Source organism: Chroicocephalus ridibundus, chromosome 6, assembly GCF_963924245.1.
Source record: "Chroicocephalus ridibundus chromosome 6, bChrRid1.1, whole genome shotgun sequence".
NCBI lineage: Eukaryota > Metazoa > Chordata > Aves > Charadriiformes > Laridae > Chroicocephalus > Chroicocephalus ridibundus.
Window position 1 is genome coordinate 42,194,440 of NC_086289.1, and position 23,728 is coordinate 42,218,167.

Sequence of the window (23,728 nt, forward strand, 5' to 3'; positions counted from 1 at the left end):
CCTCGTGAGCACAGCACGGGCAGCCCTGGACCAACACCTCCTCCCTCGATCTGCAGCCACCCAAACATCCTCAGCGCACCCGCAGAAAGCAGCAGGGAGGATATATTTGGCCACTCAAGGCTACAAGAATGCGTTTGTATTTAATCCTGTAAACAGAACAATGTTTACGTGAATCCTTTTGTCCTGTACTTCACCAGGAATTAAATCAGATTTGTTTATAGAGTAAAAGCTGCTCATACAAAAAACAAACAGCCAACTTTAAAAATGTAGACTGTAAGGAGCTGGTGCGTGTTTTGAGCAATTAATTTTTACACATATCTTATGCAACGTAGTGCAACTGAACAAACAGAAGATGGCAATAGTCTGTCATCAAGTGCCTTATTCATATATGGACTTTCCTTTTACTATAGAAAAACACGGTTTGACAAGAAAATCCTGAAAATGCAGCATTCAAATAACAAGATAAAATACTGCACGAGAACACCTTTAATGAAGTTTCCTTTTTAATCTTTTTTTTTTTTTTAAACGCTGCTAGTTTAGTTTTAGATTCTCTTTTATGCATAATGAAAAAGTTGAAGTCTATGTGTTATAATATTTGGATTACATATTTGTATTAATGCAAGTAAGAAAACTACTTACATTGTTCAGGGGAGATCGTTTCTGGAAAGGAAGACAGGATACTTTGGACACTTATCCCACTTTAAATAAAAATATTTTAAATGGCTAAAATACCACAGAATGAAATATGTTTTCCAATCAGCTCTGTAGAAAACTATGTTCACGTACCACATCAAAGACTAGTTCTGGGATCAAATCTGCCATTTTGTACTCTTAGGGGTCTGTGCACATACAAAACCATATTAAGAAAACCTTTTTGGGGACTGGGTTGTATAGTTCAAATTCTCGCAAGCACCAAATTAAACGCAACAGCGTACCAGGGTGGTTTTGTGAAACGGTAATCTTTAGGACTGGAAGATCAGTTATGTACACACAGACATTAATAACCAAAGACTCTCTTACTAGGTCTTATATGGCTAAAGAAAGCCAAGACTGAGTGCTTCTGGTCTCCCTTTTACGATGCAAGTAACAGTAAATCACGGAAGGGTTTATGGTTTGTTAAACTGTGCTCAGTAATTACCGTGTTAAATTGACACACACAGCCCAAAGCTCCCGGTCTCTTGCAACACCCAGAGGAACGAGCAGGTACACACAGCTCGTCGTTCCCACTAAGGGAGACTGCTACACAAAGTCTTCCAATAACAAGATAATTCATTTATGAGGCTGCAACTTTTTCCCACCCCACTTTGTGCCCTCCCCTCCACGTGCACATCACCCCGCCACAAGGCAAACGCAGGTGGCTCATGCTACTGCACGATCCCCCACATGCTCCGTGGGTTCAGCATGCAAGATAGATGGGTATCATCATATTTTTACTTTCTTATAGCCTTCTCCAGTATTAATCTTTTCAGCTGAATTTTTCTGCGTACTGTAAAGCCTATCTTCATTTACCAGAAAACATCTTTTGCCTTGCAAGAAGGCACGCAGACCCATTACAACAGGTTTTACATCTGCTTAGAGAGAGATGCTAGACTCTGCAGGCAAACTGTGAATGACTGCATCCCTTACCAGATGGAACTACACTCAAGCCCATCACTAGTGGATAGGCTATTTGCAGAATAACTATGCTACAGATGAAGATGGCTCTTCCCATCTTTGTTGCCCACTACTGCTCAGAAACCATCACCACTTTCACCGTTGGAACTGGTGCTCATGAGCCTGCTGGCCTTAAGACTGCTCAACCACAGCCAGGCTATGTGTTTCCACCAGGCTCCCTGATGCCTGGTTTCATCCAGGTTCTTCCATTCTCAGCAGTGCTCCAGCTCCTCCTCACCACAGACAACAGATAGCTGACCGTGCCCCGCAGGCTTCGCTGAGCTAACTCCTATCAGAAGCAGATCACAGAACAAGCACACACCTCCCAAGATTAAATTCAAATATCCTGACTACTAGACAATATTTTAAATATATAGTACAGCTGAGTATTTCTGTATATAATGTATGTACACATACACACACTCTGTAGGATTCATCAAATATATGCAGAGCAAGAAAGCTTGAACCCCTCTCAGAATTGTAACCTTATTCCAGGTGGATGGTGGACTTCCTACCCAACTCCAGCAAAGCCCAAAGAGCTGCTTCAATGGAAGCATCCCTGTTTGTCCACAACCAGGGACACAAAAAGGGCAGGTGACGAGACTGCAGACCAGCCATACAGGATTCAGGATTCTGCCCTCGCACAATGGTGGAGCCTGCACACCAAATGGTGAAGCTCAGTGATGTCTGAAAACACGACCAGATGGCCACCTACATCTCTTCTAGCATGCTGTATGCTCTCCTTACAGGATGCACATGCACACTTTCCTTTCTCACTACCCACTTCTTTTTTAACTAAAGGCTGCATTTACTTAGGATTTCCTCCTAGGAGAAACAGTATTGCTGTTCTCTAGTAAGAATTTTCTACCGAAAAGCATATTACCCAAATATTACCCAAAGCAACTGCATCCAGGGTGATGCTCTTCAAAGAATGGCCTGAAGATACCCTTTCCAGGGGACCAGAGAGATAAAGCAACCAACAGTTTCTGGAAAGCGTGGTCCCACAAGGGATCAGTGGGGCATCCGTATGAAATCCCACACTGGGAAAGGAAGACGCAGCTGCACTTTCCCAGCACAGAGGCTAGCCAGGACGAGTCTCGGAAGCCTGGCGGCTTGGATGCATACGACACTTCATTGCAAAATCACCCCCAAAATACGTTTACTTTATCTCGACAGGATTTATCTGTGGTAATCCTTTATCACTGGTTTATACACACACTAACATATACAACAATTCTTTGAAGATGCTGTTTGTGAAATATTTTCCCAGGGCTAAAAATGAATTATAAAACAATATTCTAGTCCCCAAGTACCAGAGAACTATATTTAATTTGTCTGGATTTGACAGATTTGACATGGAATTTTGTTCCTTAAATGTTCTTCTCGAAAGACAAAGATACAAGAAATTTCACAGGAAAAGTCTCAGGCCCTGATCTATTGCTGTCATTTCAGAGAACCACATCAGGACGGAAGCAGATGTAAATTTTGCTCATGCAGTCTGAGATGCCCATTTTTTATAGGATGCTACACATGAAACACAGTTTTCCAGGTGGAGGCACAGCAGCAGATCAGACCCAAGAATGCAAGGAGCATACAATTTGTGAAGATTTGTGATTTTTTTTTCCCCTTAGGAAGCCTCACACTACATTGTAATCGAGTAACCCAGCCAGAACTCACCATGCCATGGGGTTATTGTGGAAGAAGTGTTATTTGAATGCGTACTTAGAGACAGCTGCAGACCACTACCTGTGCAAGACTTTTGTCACTACATATATTATGCCATTTACTTTCAAGGTTTCTCGAGCAATAACCTTTACCACGGCTTTCCACCAGTGCAGCTTCTTAGGCATCTTAAAAAAGGAAACTGAAACCTCAAAAGTTCTAAAAATGTATCTTTGTCTTGACACACACCAGAATCTCATGAATTAAGCAATCATAATTGAGTAACTAGCGCAACTGTGACCAGGCTTATTCAGGTATGCATCATCCCCATCCCTCAGCTCTCCCCCATGGACCCCGTGCCACCCTGTAAGGCAAAGTGTTCACATCATGAGTGACAGTGGTGCCATCTGAAGGTGGCCGAAGACCTGATGACCATATTTCAGACGGATCCTTGTAAGGCCTCTGAAGGCCATTCAACAATGATGCACAGACGTCTACCCATCATAAAAATAAAACTAGGCAGAAGGCATTTGCTGGCAGCTTTGATAGGGTAAAAACCAAAATCCAGAAGTCCTGCAATACTTTTGTAATTAGCATGCCTTCTGGTGGGATTATTCTACAAAAATATTTATCTTGTTCATCCTGCTTTAATGAATTCACAGAGCTTGGCCACAGATAAAATACAACCTATGTGTTTTCATATTTATTAGGGTTAGAAGCACTGACTACTTCATTAGAAAGTTTTGATGAGGGGGCACAGACCTATACGAAGGTTAGTAGTCAGAGATATTGCATATATATGGCAATGGTTTGGTGGCATAAGATCCTTCATTTAGAAAAAAACAAGTCTGAACACACCACCCCCATTCCTGTTATCAAAGGCTTTAGAGTTGCCAGCCCAACTTGCACTTCTGTCATCAGTCACACGAAGAAACAAATCGCCAACACCAGCCCTTTCAGTCATTAGATATACTCTGATACGCCATCAGTTTTCTCTGTCTATGGATCTGTATTCTCCGGTTCTGACACAGAAGCCCATCAGCAGGACCATAAAAAAGGTTCCTTTTCATAGGCATTGAGCTCAGACAAAAAGTTCAAATTATTTTCTTAATAAAACAACAGCTCCACCACGAGAAGGGGATTTTGGACTTTAGGGGAAGAAAAAGACTTGTATGGCTAAAACACATTATCAGGTTGTTGTTAAGCCACCAAAAGTATATGATATACAGCGAGGGTCTTCCAGCAATCATGCTCACTGCTTGCTTTCTAACCCTTTGGAAATAGCAGCTGTATCTTTAGATCCTTAAATATTAAATTTGGCTGGCATTTTGGAAAAATATCCATGTTTGCATAACAAAGCAACCCTTCAGTTTGCCCTGCTGTCTAGAGTCATTCCAACGGGGTGAAACTGTACACAGAGCTCAGACATCCTACCCACCCTTTAAGCTTTTAATCCTCTGCCCCGGACAACTGCTTGCTTCTCTCTGAAACATGCAAAAAGTTATCTGTGCTGCAACATTTAATCCATCACAGAACAGCAGCTTACACTCAAAAACACTGCATTTCTCCTTCTTTTGGTACTTGACATACTCATGGAGAGCTGCACACTTCGATCTTTTACTGGAGACAGCATTGTGACGGACGTACTTCATTCTAGTTTAACATTTCTAACAAGTTTTAACTAAGAATGACATTTCAAACCAAAAAGTACAACCATGCCATTAGGCAATCCAACAATGACAGAATTTCAAATTAAAGCATGACAAAGTCATTCCTGAAGTTGCTCACCCCGGATCCTGTTACCTTTCAGCATATTACCATTTCATAACAATGGCTACGAAGCTTGAATTGTCCGCTCCATCATGAGACCCGCACAATTTTCAGGGAAACTCCATAGCATCCACACATTTTAGCACTTCATCTGGTGATCAAGATGACTTTGCTTAGAATTGACTTCCTTTTCCAATATACACTGGCTACTCGTGATCTTCAGAACGGAAGACCAGTGACCTTTCACTTCTGGTCCCCCCGCAAGTGGCGTTCTGCTTCTGTTGCTCAAAAACTCCACAGTGGCCAGAGCTCACCAAAGCATCTTGGCACAGGAGCAGCACCGAGGCTGTGCGGGAGGACCAGGAGCCATCCACAGTGACGCAGCTGCTCCAAGCACACAAGGTATGTCCTTCCCTAGGGTCAGCTAAATGGGAACAAGCATCCTCTTAACTTGGGCTTGTATCTGCACTGTGTATTGCTTTAAATTAAAATTCTACACCCAGATGAAGTCTTGGTAACTATTTCCATTATAAGCCATTTTTAAGGTATATGTATTAGCTCCGGCTTGTTCACAGGGGCTTACATGTTTCATTTTGTGTCTTCCCCTTTCCTGTTGAAGAAGGCAACAAGCTTTGCAAAAAATAAGTATGTAAACAAGATGCTGGATGTATCAGGGTGATAAAACATTATGGTTCCATGCACAGCCTGGAGCTCAGGATGCCTATGAACCAGTGAGTGCTTTACAGTGAGAGCACCACCAGAGTGGGCACGACTATCTGCCTTCCTTTTTATTATTTTCTTCCTAACTACGATTAAAAAAAAAAAATCAGAGTTAATTAGTATATTGCTTTGAGTTAGTTCAGCCATTTTATGTTCCTATCAGGATATGATCAAGTTTTAAATAATCAAGAGACTAGACTTTGGACAAAAAAACTGTGTGAGCCTATTAAACATACATGTCTGGTTTACCACTACATCTATATAAAACCACTCACACACAGCCTTTTGATAAACTCCACTGCCAACAGGCTGCTAGAACTGTACCATGGAAACACTCTGTTCAAATTAAGTAACACACTTGCTAATATGCAAAGTGCTTTGTGTAGTTTGTATTGTGTTTCAAGTACAGTGATAGTCATCAGAAGCCCCAAACAATAAACAGAACGGAAAAATAACACAACAGATAAAAGGGAAGCGAGAGGGAGAAAGGAGATGTCACTAACCAGACCGAACACAGGATGGCTATTTAAAGCCACTGGAACAACCTTGAACGTTTAACGTGAAAAGGCACATTTTGAGGGCTGTTTTTAAGCTCTTCCTCCTTTACCTCAATACATTAAACACACATACAAAATTGTGTTCTTCACTCACTATTAAAGGCTAACACCGTTATCTTTATTTCCTTCCGGCAATAAAGTTAGTTACAGCATTAAACTGCAAGCCTGAGCAGCAGGGTCATGCTGCCCATCCGAAGATCCCACTCAATTTATTTTAAAATAGTTTGCGTTCAACTCCCCAGAAATATTTTGCAAAGCACAGAAAACAACCCTTGACTTTGCAAGAAACTAAATGGCAACTTTCGACTTCAACCTAAAGAGATTTCCCCTCTGGAAATAATGAATTTAAGATTCCGTTCAAAGGCAGGTTGTGTTTAACAACTTTTCTGTACTCTCATTCTGGGGACGCAATTACATTACGGAAGTACAGCCAAACAAAAATTGTTCTAAAAACCTTTCATTAAGCGTCAGTGGGTTTTGCTCTGAAAAACCATGGGACTAGAACAGCAACTAGGGATTAACATGAAGCCCGCCTGTGCAGGCGACAGGCGTGAGATGTTCCTTGGAGTATTGGGCTCCAGACTTCACTACGTCACTAAAAAGTCAATCACCCTTCCTAAAACAAACCTGGCCCTCCACCAGTGCAACTGCTGGAGATCAACCACAGCATCAATCTGCTTACATTGATCTTCTGAGTTACTCAGAATGATTTATATGATATTCTACGCTAGTCATAAGTATGATGCTAGTATTGTTTTCTTCAGAGAATGCAAGTCAGTACAAAACTACAGTTTGTTAGACATTCACTCGCCCAACATCAAACCCAGAAGTGCTTATTTCCAGAACTCCATTACACCAGGCTGAAAAAATAAGGACAGGCACCAGTGATTTGCAACGCATGTGTTGTTTGATGTATCTTGACACTCAGCTGAGCAGTAACAGCCAGCTCTGCCATCTGCACATTACACAAGACAGCTTTCTTTTAATGTTACCGGGGTTGATGAGAACAAGATGTTTCACTTTCTGTTTCAAAGCATTATCTGGTTTTGGTAGGGAGGTGGGTGCACGACAGCAGGGGAAGGGATGGGAAAGGAGATCCAAACAACTATGATCCAAAATAAGTAATATATCTACTTTACAACATCAAAGCCCCATTTCTAGGCAGCACTAGAGCGGCTCATGATATGAGACCCCAGGAAAGGAACTTAGAATCCCTTTTAAGCAAGCTGGTATTTTTCAAGTCAGACTCTCAATTCGAATCAAGCCTTTCAAATAGGGAATAACAAACATGCAACCAAAACCGTCCTACAATTTGCCTCATACCGGAGATCAACTCCAGCTCTTTGCTTCAGCTCTGCCTGCCCTGGCATCGGTGTGTACTATGGTCACACTCTGTCCATGGGCTTTCATTAGGAGCCGAAAGTGTCTAAAAACACAAGCTCCATCCCACTGACAAATGAACACCTCATGACTGATGACAACATTCATAACCGGACATGACAGCTGCACAAGACCTACTGCTTTAGTACACGCAGGATTGGCAAAGCTTTTAAGCAGTTCCCAGTTTCAGCCTCACAGTCTCAGAGCCTGATCTTGCTATGACTGCAGGGATTTCATGTGTACCTATGCTCCTACCTGCCACAAAGCCAGAAACTAACGGTCTGCCACACATAAAAACCAGGAGGCTTCTCCATGAAGAAACACCTTTCTCGGAAAAGTAAGGCGCTTGCCCACGGCACTGGTCATTTCAAGTTTGTGCAGACTCAGAGGCTTCCAGGATCAGTTTATCAGCATGTTACGGGAGATGGTGAGGAAGATGACGCTGCACTGCTGAGATGACTGCTAGATGTGACATTTCCAGGAAACCTTTGGTTAGTAAAGAACATTAAAGTGCAAACCTAACAAGCAAATCTCCTGATGGCTCAAGATATTTAATGCACAACAACTCGGAGTGCCAACAGATAATTTCATGGACTTTCCAATTGAGACACTGCAGAGCACAGAGTCTGGGTCTGTGGATTCTATGACTCTAAAAAAGGAAGTTCGCAGGCAAAGCATGGAGGAAGTTTACTGTTCTTATTTATAATAAAAGGACAACAGAACCCCATGACTGAAAGTTTCCGTAGCTGTTTACATTGAAAAGGAACAACGATACACAACTATCTACAGAACTCAAACGTGCCTGTTTCCTAATAGTCACTTGGTTATTACCTTGAAGAATGCTTATTCACCAACGGCATCCCAGAGAAGACTGAGATCTCTCTTTCATACTCAGATGAAGACGTAAGCATGATGCATTTCTCCCTCTAACCACAGCAGTGAGACTGCACCAAAAACCAATCCCGTGACAGGACCACGCAGAGGAAAAGGCCAGTTTGTGCTCTGCAGGACCAGGGAGCTCACCTGCGGCAGGTGTACTGCAAGGTCAGCGTAAGCACTCCAGATCACTTGCCTGTGCTCACATCCACCTTAGTTTGCTAGGAGAGGTCTAATTTATAGATCTAAAAATAACAAATTAGTGAGTCATTCAGGGATGGAGCCCTATAATAGGACTATAAATCAGCTAACCAGCACAAGAAGGAACGTTATGCTTCAGGAAAACATAGAAGAGAAATTGCTCTGCACTGTAGAGAAGATCTAGATCTAGCTCGAGCTTTCTGTAACCAGGAGCAGGGCACGGCTCAGTTTATCTACATCTGGCCCAGCATGAGCACAGGTGCAGTAAGCCTGAGACACTCTAACACTGGTAATGTAGATCTTGCAGAAGAGACTTCTGTTCTCACACACAAGTAACACTAACGAGCCCCAGACGTGCTGGAACAGAAAAGCCATCTCCAGAAAACCAAGCAAATCTTCTGGCAGGAGTTCCATTTCCACACCACATCACTACCTTCAGGTCCAACACGGTGCACAGCCACCTCTGCTGCTGACAGAACACTCATAGGTGGTTTTGGGCCACTTTGGGCAAACTAGAAAATAAAAAATTTGGGGGTAGAAGTAACATGCTAAACAATGGTGCTTCCTCCCCGCTGTGCCTATGAAACAAAAGGCCCCTGCAGCATAACTGCAGCAGCAGGGACCGACGCAGCATAACACCTTCGACCCCTTGGCAACAAGTCTGTTGTGATAACAGGCTTGCAGTCTCCCTTGGAAATCCTGATGTCTTCTTAGATCCGCATTGTAGCCACCTTCTCAGCTTCTTTTCAAGCAGAAACAAGAGGGTAAAAGCCCTGCTTCTGTTACTGCTGTTCACAGGAGACTGGGGAAAGCAGCCTGTGGGCGGGTGTCTTTGGAAAACAGCCAGGCAGAAGGATGTGGAGAAGAAAGTAGTGAAAAGCTACCCATTATCAGAGAGCGTAGTGCTAGTACAAGGGGTAACAGTTTTAAAGTGAAGGAGAGTAGATTTAGATTAGATATCATGAAGAAGTTTTTCACTATGAGGGTGGTGAGCCCCTGGCCCAGGTTGCCCAGAGAAGCTGTGGCTGCCCCATCCCTGGAGGTGTTCAAGGCCAGGCTGGATGGGGCTTCAAGCAACCTGGTCTAGTGGGAGGTGTCCCTGCCCAGGGCAGCGGGTTGGAACTAGATGATCTTTAAGGCCCCTTCCAACCTAAACCATTCTATGATTCTGCATAGGTAATTAAAGCTGAAAGAAACCTGGAGAAGATGGCTACCAGCCTGGGCTGTGCTCTGGACTTCGCTGCCAGTTTGCTTTGAGGTGTTCAGTCCTCAAATAAGAATCTTAGTTTTGTTGCGTGGCATTTTAATCTACTAGAGCCCAGTCCTTCAGCGACAAGTTTGCCATATTAGCCCATAGGAAAGACTTTCTGTCGCACAAAGGTTGGTAGTCCAAATTGTTGGCTGCAGGCTCAAGTCCTGATTTTCTTATGAATCAGTAAAAATGGTTATTCAGCTCTTTGCTAAATACTCAACCGCTTGAAACAATGGGAATAACTTTTGAATATTTAAGCTATCTTCTCACTGCTCAAATTTTCCCTTTTGCTAGGTCTTTGAATGAAGGTGTCTTTCAACAGAAAGTTTGGGGTGCTGCACATAAAGTGAAAACTGCGCTTGGGAGAGATTTAACTGAGGTTGGTGGAAAGTTTTGCTTTGCCAAGAAGTTCCTCTTATCCTTCGTTTTATGTTTCTCTTTCAACCTCGCTTGTCTTGTCAGACTGCACTTTTCTTACTCTTCTGCAAGGATTTCATCTGGACACAAATGGAACATTGCTTATTTTAATTTTAGGCTTAGATGAGGAAGCTATTGGAAAAAGTTTGTTGTGGGTCACACTCTGAAAGTTGACCTTGGTCCCAAAAGGGATATTGAGGCTTCTGCTGCTGTTTCTGGGGAGAGGAAAAACAAAAAAAAAAAAAAGGTTTTTTTTAGAATGAATTACAAACGCTGTCTCAGAGGGTCAGAGGTTTTTTAAGCACTTGTGATCAGCCAAAGCCTTATCTGACCCATTCCTCTCATCCTTGCTTCAAAAAAATGACCATGTGGTGGATAGAAAGGGATGCGAAGTGTGTCTGACTGGGTGCCTTCTGGGGAGCACCTGAAAAGCTGTGTGCATTGTCCTGCCTGATCCTCTGCTGGCTGCAGAAGGTCAATCAGAGAGAGGCAAACAGGGCAGGTTTGCCCTTGGACAAGCCTCCTCACTCCACAGCCCAGCCCAGAGCAGCCAGCTCCAGTGGGTCTTCCTAGGGAATCAGCCTCGTGGCTGGGAGTGGCCAGGAGATGCACCAAGACGGGCAGCCCCCAACACCGGCGGCTCTCAAGGAGATGGTGGCACTCGTGTCCCAGCACAAGCTGCCACGAACTCATGTCTCATGGCATGAAACTGAGCTCCCAGCTCACAGGCATGATTACTCTGTCATTCGGAACGGGAACAAGAACAGAAACAGAATCCATATTTTCCCAAAACGTGCTTCAGTTAAAAATAATACCCCATGACCAACAGGAGAAGGAACTGGCTTCTCCCGGGTGCCCTGCCTTGCCCAAAACCTTCACCAACACACTGAGCCTCGGTAAGAGAGCGTGCCCCAGCAACAGCAGTTTAACAGCCCCCGCCATCCCCAGCAACCCCCCCACCCCCCATCTGGCAGGGCTCAAAGCAACAGGGCTCCTCCCGACTGCTCACCGCCTGTGCCGGCACCAGAGCGGAGCAGGACGATGGTCTCCACCAAGCCTCCCCCAGGAAAGAGGGGTGTAGGCACACGAGGACGCTGGACGTGCACAGGCGTGCGCACACACGTGCGGGGAGCAGCTGGCACTGGGGATGACGCAGGGCAGCTCACACTGGGCAGGTGTGCTGGAAGGGTTACGCTCCTGACACAGGTGCAGAACGGGGAAAAGAGCAAAGGGACAGGGAAGTGCTCCTCTAAGCCTCCCCCAGACACTGGGGGCATGCTCCTGCCCCTCAAGAAGAGGGTTAAAACCTGCAACCTCTGGCACTCACCACTTCTTCATAAGTTACAAATTTAACCCTCTCTTCTCCTGAGGCACATGAAGAGCTATGACTCTTCAGGGCAGACAGATTTCCTTCAGTCTGCTTGAAACCAAAGGCTGACGGTATGAGGTGTGACACACAAAGTCCCTGAGACGTGAATCCTAATGCTACAGCCCACCAGCCCATGGGGCAGATGCAGTGCAAGGGGGCCCACAGAAGTGGTGGCAGCAGAGCAGGCTGTTATCAAAGCAGGCTGTTATCAGCAGGAACCCCGCAGGAGCTGCCGCAGCTCGAGGAGACTGCTCAAAGAGGAAGGAGCCCGGTACCAGGCAGCTGAGAGGGGACCAGAGCGTACCCGTGCCTCTGACACACAAGAAAGTAACTGAAACCAAACTTTTACATCACAGCATCTGCCTGCCCGACCCAAAGTGCTCAGACTCAAGATTCCTAGAAAGGCTGAATGCTCACACAGCCACAGAAACAGAATATAAAGCAAGTCTAAAAACTCTAAATGACAATCCGAACTCATCACACAAAAACAATGAATAATTGACCATTATGGCTTAGATCTGGGAGAATAAGAGAGGGGCAAGAATACTCACAATAATGTAAAAAGAATTTTGTCTCTGAAGATACTTCCTTATTTCACTGAGAAAGATTCAATTGAATTTGGCAATAGAAAGGGACTACAGGTTTCAGTTAACATATACTGACTCTGAGTAAAGGATGCACGCACAGCAGCAATGTGTCAGCAGAAGGTGCATTCATTTGTCCATGCCTTTGGGCTCCTTCTTGTAAGGTGATAAATACTCACAGAAGGAAAGTCCATGAGGAAATTGTGTATTTAACAGAGGGTTTGGGTTACACTCTGTAAAGCATAGCTCAAATCATGTACTGAATGCTTATTAACACTGATATGCGCAACTTACATATTTCACTTCTTTTTAAATAAACATACTAATCTCGGTTTCTCTCCCCAAACCTCAGATCTCTCTCAGAATATACTACTTTCCTAGATTCATAGAAGAGATATTAGCTTTTCCATTACCATTCATTTCCACTAATTTTGTGCTTGATTTCAAAGCCTCCCAGTAAATGTACGGGAATAACAGGAAGGGAGGAAGACAGACTGGTGATTAAGGCTAAGAAAAAAAAAAAAGAAAAAGAAAAAAAGATTCATCAACTTATCCCAAGAATACTTCTCTCAGCCTTTGAGCACGCCCCGGACAATCCCAACATAACCCTGCGCGCTCCAGTTCAGAACACTCCCAGTAACAAAAGCAGAAGCTATCAAAGTAGCAAACTTTACAGAAAAGGTCGCAGCTAGGCCTGGGAACAGTTCAAGAAAAGAAAACACCAGCCCTTAAATTAAGATTGCTTACTGCTTTGCCAACTGCACAAACGTGTCTTTCTTGAAACCAGTTCAGCGCCGACCTCCATGGAAGTACGTGTAAGCACATGAAAATAGCACTGACCATCTGCAGCACTTGAGATCTCGACCACATTTGGCCAAGCAGCAAGGCACGACTCACGCGCTCTTCGACTTTCTGCTTGGAGAGATACAGCACACTCTTAACCACTACCACTACTGAAGGAGATAATGAAGATAATACTGCAACGCATTTGCTGAAAGACCACTGAAGCCGATCCAGCTGTGCAGGAGCAGCAAATGGGTAAAGCAGAGCAGAGGGAAGACTGCACTCCAGCCAGTAAGTAACAGAATCTGCTGCAGCTCACACCGTTTTTATGGTGTTTGACATTATAAAGCAGTTGTGAAGGGCTTATTCTGTAAATCTGTTTCATAGCTGAAGAGGGACCACACATGCAATTTTATACTTCTTTCCAGGTGAAAGACTCTGCCTTTTCATTACATGTTTCTGTTACCTTAACAATGCTCTCAAACACTGTCTTTTAATTTTTAAATAACTACCACTAATGTTTTTTAAATTGACAAATAAGGTGAAAAAGAAATCATCCACACATTATACAAACCACAAACAAATTGCTTAGAACACAAATGAGCAGTCATAACTGTAAATAAATACAGCAGAGCAAGGCAGACAAACTCCTACACCTATTAGTCTGAGACGTGGAACAGCCTCAAGCTATGCCATCGGAGACTGCCGATCTACAGGTAAGGATTGCTCTGTACTGTGTATCTTGGCAAAAGATATTTTTCTTAAACAACTACTCTTATTTTAAATTTATGACTGAGGAAACATAACTATATAAAACATATAGTTTAAAACATCAGAAAACAGAATTAGAAATCAAATATTTAAATGACAAATGTTACCATTAAAATAGAATATTAAAGGGAACAATTTCTTTATTTGAGCCACATTTTACTTCTTTTAAATACCCACGTTTGGGACAGTAAAACTACTAAATATTAAAATGTTTTATTGACATAATTATACTAGAATAATTATAAATTCGATAGGACAGTTGTTTATAAAAGATGATCTGTTTAATCCTCTAGTATCAAATCATAAACTGACCATTCCTAATATCCGGGTCCTAACTTTTCCTCTTACATCCACTACTCCCTAATTCAGATACTAGAGCTGATGGGAGGTAGGAAGGATCTCAGTGGGGGTTTTTTGAGGCTTAATTAAAAAAAACGGAATATTTGGGTTAGATCTGAAAATGATCCAACATGAAAACAGCTCAAAGCATTTGTCAGTCTCCGTGTGAATATCAGGGTTTACACAGATACTTCATAGGCTCTAATCCTCTAATGTTAAAAGGTTGTGGTTTTCAGCCCTTGTCTAAAAATCAGAAATAAAAGTAGAATGAAAAACTTATCAGGAAAATTAGGAGGTTAAAACTCAGATTTCGAAAGTAGCATAGGGACTCCTGGACAGTAAGAAGAAATGAAACAATTCTTGGTGGCTTTTGCAAGACAGAAATAGAATTCTGCCCTTGAGGTGTCCTCACTCTGACACCAAACGAGCTCACGCCACCCTCCAAAGAGCCTGGTATTTTAACAAGAAATAAACAATCTTATCTACAGCCGTTCTTTATACCTGTGAGCTCTCCTCACTGGCTTTGTCCTTCAGAACACCAGAAATTAATCATACGCGCCAAGAAAACATCACATATGATCTAATTGTAATAACTTTGGTCAGGAAAATCTGTTATAAAAGGCTGTCAATGCTAAATGCTCTCTGCCCTAACTGGTGCCATTTCCCGTGGCGTGCGTTCTCCCACGGTAACAGCGGTGTCACTGGAGCTGTGCTGGTGAACCGGGCTGCGGGCGCAGGGGGACACCCCGCTGCCAGGCAGAGGGGACCGGCGGGAAGGCCTGCGGCTGCCAGGGCTCCGCATCTCCCCGCATCCCTGCCTCCTGCCAAGAGAACAAACCTGGGGATAAAAACGTTTCTTTTCCTCATCACTGGATTGCCTGAAAATATCACCTTGCAACATTTTTTTTTTCCTCTTTTTTTTTTTTTTTGTTTTTCCAAAGGTGAGCAGATAGGGAGGAGAGGAAGGAAGGAAGGGAGGGAGCAAGCAGAACAAAAGCTCAGTACTCAGATCTGCATCAGTTTTAGAAACAAATGTTTTATATCCAACTGGAAATGAGAATTCATTCAAAATCGTAAAAACGTCAAGACTTTCTACTGCAATACCACATACTTCGGAAAGGTGTTAATGGGACTCCTCTCAGCCCAATCACAGGCAGGAAATGTTTGTGAAGCACTGAACTTACAAGCCTGCAAATCGTTTTTGCAAATATAAGGAATGAGAAACACAGATACAATCATGAATTCTTAAGCATTTATGACTATCAGTTGTCTTACACAAAGAAGCTCAAATCTTCACCCACACCCCCCAAGAACTACACAACGAACCCAAAGAATACAGGCAGCCGCAGGCAAATATATCCCCAGCAAACACATGTCACAAGAGATGTCAAGGTTTTATTCCATGTTTTCTGTTGTAACAACATTTTAAAGGTTAGATGATATTTCTTCCAAACAGAGCAAGTCAGCTGCTCCCCTCAGTTAAGGGACGAGGAAGAAAAGACACTCCAGGCAAAGCGCAGAGCAAGGCAAAGGGCTGCAGAGGGATGCAGTGGTGGTCAGGGGGCTGCCACCCTGCTAGGTGACATGGGGTCTAGACTACCAGGTCATTCGAGGGGCTGCAGTCCCTGCACAGGCATTAGTATGCTAAGTGGGGACACTGGCAGAAGGGGCAACTGTGGAGGACTTGGGGATGAGATGCAGACAAGAGGAAAAAGAGGCACAAGGCAGACAGTTCACATGGCCCGGCTGCACCACCAGGACTGGCACGCCATCCTACAAAAACCCCCAAGGACAGCATTCTGAGTCCAACTTTTTGTTTGACTCCTCCCACATTTGGGAAGTCAGGACACATTCGGGAAGTCAGGAGTTTGTAAATAAAACAGCATAGCATGAAAAAATACTTCCCTCCATCACCAACTGCCACCTCTTCTCTAGCATATCCCGAATTTTGCCTTTTTGGACCAAAAGTGAGAAGTAGCATTAAGATGTAAAGAGTTTACGCTTCTGTTCCTGCCCTTGCTAACCACAGCTGCAGACAGACGTACCCGCAGCATCACCAAGGCTCGCCTGGGTCGGCGGAAGCCACTGCTACTCCTGGGGACGCAGCAGCAACCTTCATGGGACACCCGACCTCTCTCAGCCACTTGCACAGGGGACACTACCCTCAGCAGCACCAAGAGGAGCAGCCCGAGAAGAAACACAGCTGGCTCAGCCCTCTGTCCTCTCACACCAGACGTGAGTCGTCGTGAAAGCAAGAGCTGGAAGGCACAGCAGGAAGGAAGCGAGACCCCTAGACGTTACTGTCACACTTATCAGTGCCCCTTTTCTATGAGCCATGCCAGACGAAGCGTGCACTGAGCACCACCACCACCTACGATGCTATCTCTCAGTTACTCGCTACTTCCTGCAACAGGAATGCGGTTTTATTTTCTCTAATTCGACTAATTCATCCTAATTTGACTATTCATCCCATTTTCCTCCACTGCATTCTATGGTCTATGACAAACAGGACTACCGCCCAATACGTCATTTTAAAGGGCTGAAATAGTACATAGTGTAGTTTACATACTTTTATTCTCTTAAGTATTAAAATCCAGACATTGCCTTATGACAAATGTTATAATAAGAACAGAAAAATAAGGAATTCTTAGTCTCTTGGCAAACTCGCAAGAAGTCAAATGTACCAACATATCTCCACCAGTCACTGCAAAAAATGCCTTCCAAAGAGACCAATAATTACAACCACGGACCTGAACATCTTCACCCTGGCACCTACCCCACCAGCTGCCAGGTCAGGCACCTTCATGGAGATGCAGGAAGGAGCAGCCCAGCCCTGAGCATGCACCGGCTGAGAAATGCCCAGGCAGCTGGAGGAGAAGGCTTTCCCTTGGACAACCCTTTCAGCTCCCACCCGGCAGAGCACCTTCAGGGAGACACAGGATCCCACCACCTGAAAATCAGAGCTAGCAGGCCCTGCTTTTATTTCAATGTGCTGGTCCAGCTCCTCACGAACACGTGAGCATGTCCAGCCTTTTAAGCCCTGCAGGAGACCCACTGCAGCCTGCCCTGATGGTTTCCAGCCAGCTCAGAGCAGCAGTGCCGAGGAGCAGGACAGGCAGCTCACATTGCCATGGCCAGGGACACACGTCCAGACTGGGAGCTGCCTTCCCACTGGATCACACCAACGTGGCTGGGACTGCAAGTTCAGACCACCACCGCTATTCCTACCACATTAGAAAGAAAATCTTAAAAAAAAAAATAAATTCTTCTTTTAGCTCAACTCAGCACAATTTGCAATTGCTGTGTTTTGTGTATTGCACTTCCTCTTTCTCTGCATTTCTCACAGTATCAGAGATAACATTTGTTGTGATCTTCTTCCCTGATAAACTCCATTCTGCAGTTCAAAAATGGTTTCTGGGGACAGTGACCACGGTCAGCAATCCCTGACCCAGTAACTGCACTGCATATTTATCAAGCAGCTGCACTAATTTCCATAAATAGCCTAAAATGTGCACTCAGTACTACAGAACGTTTGTTATACTCAGAGTAAAAAAAAAAAAACCAACCAAATCGTAAATATTATTCTTATGTTCAGTAAAGCAGCCATAAACTTTGAAATTTGATAGCCAAGTTACAGAAGTCAAGAGAAAGTGCCTTAATGATATTGGAAGGATTACAAATGATAGCATAAGAGTTTGAATACAGAAGGAACTAAGCATTTTTAATGGTTTATGCAACTTTCCTTTTCTGTATTTTGCCAAGACAACATGATTTGCAAACTGAGAAAGTTCAAAACTTTTATATGTTTTACCAAATCAATCTTGTTAATTTGGTGAATCAAGTTTGCTGGTTTTGCACAACTAGTTGATATTATTTATAGAATAAATATACTGTATGCTGGACCAAGCATTTGAACGTAAAATGCCACTCAAGTTCAAGAGCTTATTCTCACATACAAATCACAAATTGCTGGGTGCTAATACACACCAGCAAACAGCAGCAGTTACGCAGCAGAAAAAAAAGAAAAACAGCAATGTTTTACGAGTTAGGGAAAAGGAAAAAGTTAAAAAGAATCCTTAAGCTTAATAATCACTTCAAGTAGCACTTGGACAAAAAGGTCCTGCATTGACCCACCAATAAACATCAAATGAGTTGTATTCACCGCTTCCAGATGAACCCCACCATGGAGGGAGGGGTGAGTATCTATGCTCATTTCAAGCTGTATATCACTTGGTGGAGCCACTGCAAGTTCTCACGAGAGAAGAGGATGTTCTCATTATGAAGGTTTAAGGGGTGCTTGAACAAGAATGCAACCAGAAAAAGCATGAAAGAGCAGCTCCTCTACAAAGTGGAAGCATGCCTTCTGCCAACTCCATGCAGCCCATCTCTGCAATCCATGAATCAGCAGGAGTGTGCCTATCATGGTGGCTGTGGTTATGAGGATCCAGAAGCACCAAGCAGCCACATGAAGGCCTCTCTGCTAGACTGATTCTTTAGCAGAGCTTAGGAGTTACATCTGGTGGTATCACATCACCATAGCTCCTACAGGATCCACTCTGGGACCCACAACTGATGGAGGGAACAGGCTAGCGAGGTGACAGTGTTCACTATCAACGCTGAATTATTCAGAGCAGTAGGACAAGGCCTTTCAAAAGAGCTGAGCATGTGACTAGGTGACAAAAATAGCAGATAAAATTGTTCACAAATGCAAATGACATGATGCACAGCAGAGGGCAAAAGCCTCTAGCCTTACCCATGCAGCGATGGGCTTTAGGTTGAACTTGACTGCTCTATGACTGTATCCCTTACCAATTTTTAAGTTCTCCTGAAAGATCTGAAGACTTGTCTGCAGTACCGATCATCAGACAGTCTAAACAGGCGTTGCACTGTGGGAACCCCTGAGTACCACAGGATCACACTGTCCTATGTTATGATACACAACTCTAACAACTGTATTTGCCTGTCTCTCACATAGATCTTCCAGCAAGAGAAGAGGCCCCGTGCCTGAGGATGGAAGACACTCTAGACCCTTAACAAAAAGCACCACAGCAATCAAATCAAGAGAGGTAAGGGGGCATGCCATTGATATTGGAAGATTTACAGAGTCTAGCTTGAACTTTGGCCTCTTTCTCAACCACAGGCAGTTGATAAATCTGCTGGTATCAAATGTAAAATTTGTCTAGGGTGTCTTCCATGCTGCATAGACACAATATACTTTACAAAGTTTTAACATCCACATCTCTAATCACACACTTCTGAAATAATCCTTTGTTGTATGATGCCTCAGTGCAAGAAATACTTCATGAACTTCCTGAGCCATTTAATATCTGCTATTAAGTCCAAACATAGAAAGACCCACCTCCAGGTACTTTGTTTTAGGAAACCATACAGAAAAGGAACAACTCCTAAACACACCACAGGCAGAGAGAAGGTCCTGCTCAGACATCCTGCCAGGAGGAAGAGAACACGTACACAGTGGACAGCACTGGGAAGAGAACAGTTTTTAAACACAGTGTGTTACTATCTTAAATAAAAATGCCATTTGTTATTGGTACTTTCCAGTTGTTTGAGCAGATGGTTGAAAGATACAGAGAGAAAAGAGGAGATCCTCCTAGTGTTAACAGTATCACCCCAAACCTTACTCATTATCACCTCCTAATCCTAACACACCTATTCACGTGGGACTTGTGACACCCATTCTCCACACCATCTTTTTCCTTTAAAAAAAATAACCAACCAACCAAAAACAAATGCCTCGATGACTAGAATTTAAACATAAAGATAGGATGGCAGGTCCTCATATGGGAGGACAACCAGGAAGAGATTAACTTCAGGCTTTGGGTGTGAACACAGGCAATACCTGCTCCTTTGCCCCTCTTATCCACGTGCGCTCCAGAAGAGCACCTAGGCTGGTCAGCCTTTACGTGTCTGTGAAAGAGATACAGAAAACAACATACCAAAGGAAACAATTTTACCTATTTGAAAGAAAATTTCCATTTCTAGTTATTGCAAGATTGCATTCAGCTTCCAATCTGCTACAGAGAAGCATCAGCTACTGACTCTGAATTGTGGCAATAAGGAGATTCTTTATTTTCTAAAAGATAGGGTAGAATTTTTTCCCAGCTCCATGGCACATGTTTTCCAGTTGCCTAGGTTTTCATTTGCCAAATACAGCAGCATTGTATCTATATCTGTTCTGCCCTCCCTACAGAGGATAATCCGCCCCCATAAACATTCTGTCAAAGAACAGCAGACAGGAGATATTATTTCTTCTTGGAGATCCTCTAAAATTTAAATCTGAATGACTTAAGAGGACAGCTCTAGCTTCTACGTTACACTATCAGACAGATATTCTCCTGTGTATCGTGCTACTAGAAGTTTAAAGCAAACTGTGCTAGCTGCACGTAAGGCTTTCTTTCAAGTAAACCTAAGAAAACATTGGCATACACTAGATATTTGCACGCTTGACTAACAGAAGAGTGTTTTCTATGCCTGTATGCAAAACAGACGACTTGTACAACAAACACTCATATCCCTCACATGCTTCCTGGTAAACCAGTGCTAAAAATACATACTGGTCATTAAGGGTTAATGAGATGTATTTAGATTCACAAAATCACAGTGGCTCAATCCCCCTCCTAGTTCACAGCGCGTAGACTTATACCTGCAGAAAAGGGGCAGCCCAGGGCTTGACGACAATGGATTAAAGTCAAACGGAGAAGCAAATGGATTCTCTGTTCAAAACAGCAGTATACCCTTGAACATCATCAAAAAGTGAGATGGCAGCACTTGGAAAATACTAACTATGCATTCCTGCTGGAAATAATACGGTGTGGAAATGTGGCGGTTTCTGAGAAGTATGCCAAGTTTGTTTTGGAGAGCAGAAATTTTAAATTAAATTAATGGAAAGCCTAGCACCATTTTATCTTACTGAGATAATCTTTCTCTGCTTCTAGGAACAAAGATATTGTAAGATGTTCAACTCCAGCACAAACTCCTCGGGAAACAACTGCAGTCACAACACAGTAATAATTAAGACAGTCATTCCCCTGGTCTACTGCTTAATTTTCATAGTAGGGCTGTTGCTGAACAGTGTGGCAGCGTGGATCTTTCTGTATGTTTCTAGCAAAAAGAGTTTTATTGTCTATCTCAAAAACATCGTTGTTGCCGATCTCCTAATGAGCTTGACGTTTCCCTTCAAAATTCTCGCCGATTCAGAAATTGCACCTCCCCAGCTCAACACGTTTGTGTGCAGATACTCTGCTGTTGTTTTTTATACAAACATGTATATCGGGATAACATTTTTTGGCCTCATAGGTTTTGACAGATATTACAAAATTGTAAAGCCTTTATTCACCTCCTTTGTTCACACAGTTAACTACAGTAAGGTGATCTCTATAATCATATGGCTGTTGTTAACACTTTTATCATTTCCAAATATGATTTTAACCAATGAAATCACTAAAGAAAATTATTCCAGAAAATGTATAGGTCTTAAAAGTGAGCTTGGCAAACAGTGGCACAAGGCTTCAAGTTATATTTGCACAGGGATTTTCTGGATTGTTTTTCTTCTGCTAATCATTTTTTACAGTTCTATATCAAAAAAAATATACAGCTCTTACAAAAAATTCAGACGTAACTCAGATGTGACCAAGAGAAAAACCAGCCGTAACATATTCAGTATCATGTTTGTATTTGTCATTTGCTTTGTACCCTATCACATCTGCAGAATACCATACACTCTAAGTCAAACGAGCTCACAATTCAACTGCGAGTCACAAAAAGCTCTGTTCTACACAAAGGAGTTTACTCTTGTACTGTCTGCTGCAAACGTGTGCCTTGATCCCATTATTTATTTTTTCCTCTGCCTACCCTTTAAAGAAAAGCTGTATCAAAAACTGCACCTCAAGCCGGAAACTTCAAGGGAGGTTGAAATTTCTAAATCCAGAAAATCAAATACACTTCGGGAAAGTATAAATATAGTATAAATTCAGGTCTTATAGTATAAGTTCAAGTAAAATAACACACTTACGAAAGTTATTTAAGAATGCAAATGTCTCAAAGAAACTGAACAGATGAGAACCGGCATTAAAACAGGAAAAGAAGGTTTCAGCATAAAATACCAAGTGGTGTTTCTCTATCCAAAAACATTATTGCAAGTTGCCGATATATTTACTACGTGCTATTTCAGCTGACGCTATGATTGCATTATAGTGGGATATGACCTATCTGGATCTCAAAAAAAAAAAAAAAAAAAAAGGAGAGGAATAACTGGAACAACACATTCTGGAGCTCCAGGCTGTGGGTCTCTGAGCGGATTAGCCAACAGACCCACTAATGAATCTGAGCTGCTGCTGTTTCTCACAAAGCCAGGCACGACACACATGATGATCAAAGCAGCCTGAAGGGCCTGAAAAAGCAAATCCCTCCACCACAACCACAGCAGACCCCTCAGAAGCAATACGAGGAAGTTCAGCACAAGTCTCTCTGACTTGGCCTCCACCAGCCCATAAAAGAGGACTGAGACCTCCAGGAGAAGAAGCGCTCACAAAGCAAAGCACTGAAGGCAATATGCAGCTTAAGGAAGGACTCTATTCCAACAACTTGGGGGAGGGGGAGAGATTTCAAAAGAAAAAAAAAAGGCTGATCAAATCTTTAAAGATGTGCACAGAGCCTGAAAAAACTTCAGTAAAATTTATACAGATATTTATATATTTATTTTTTAAAAAGTTTTTTTTATATATATGCTTTCTTAAGGGAAACAGTCTATAAAATTAAGAATTAAACTTGATTATTTGTCACCCTTAGGCAGCAAATGTTAGAATACTTTTACAAAATGTGATGCTCAATATAAGCAATTGTTTAAAGAGGATCCTTCTACAAAATAAATAGCACAGTTACACTGTACCACATTCCTCGGTACTTTTCTGAAATAACATAGTGCACACCAAAAATGTTGATACCAAACTGATGGAGATTTTAGTAACTCCCTTGCCGTTGTTGCAGAAGGACGTAAGAACACTCAAGGAGCCGTCTGAAAACACACATGTACAGCTATCTAGAAACTCTGGGGCAACCCAGAAAGAATGATTTGTTGGATTTTCCTCTGCTTTTGGCACGATGATAAAGCATTTCACTCTATACAAAGGCAACAGCTGAGAGCCACCAGCCTTCTATATATAAATATAATATCTTTTTCAACTGTATTTTTCAGTGCGGCCTTTTTTTTTTTTTGATTGATTGATTTTATCACTGTACAGGGAAAACATACTAGTGCATAAAGTACCCATAAAAGCTTTCAGGCAATGGCTCTGGAAGCGGAATGCTTTCATTTTACTTAACAAAGAAGATACAGGAACAGAAATAACACGTGCATCACCTTTCTGCCACTGTA

At 42.8% G+C, this 23,728-nt stretch overlaps 2 protein-coding genes across 10 annotated transcripts in view; one reads left to right on the forward strand and one right to left on the reverse strand.

Annotated features, from left to right (window-relative positions):
- MED12L (mediator complex subunit 12L) overlaps nucleotides 1-23,728 on the reverse strand; it is a 153,515-nt gene that overhangs the window by 82,716 nt on the left and 47,071 nt on the right. The gene's annotated exons all lie outside the window — the stretch shown is intronic.
- On the forward strand, nucleotides 21,097-22,584 carry P2RY14 (purinergic receptor P2Y14). Its single transcript, XM_063338750.1, has one exon. It carries the CDS (start codon nucleotides 21,309-21,311, stop codon nucleotides 22,320-22,322), a length of 1,014 nt encoding a protein of 337 aa, XP_063194820.1. The 5' UTR covers nucleotides 21,097-21,308; the 3' UTR covers nucleotides 22,323-22,584.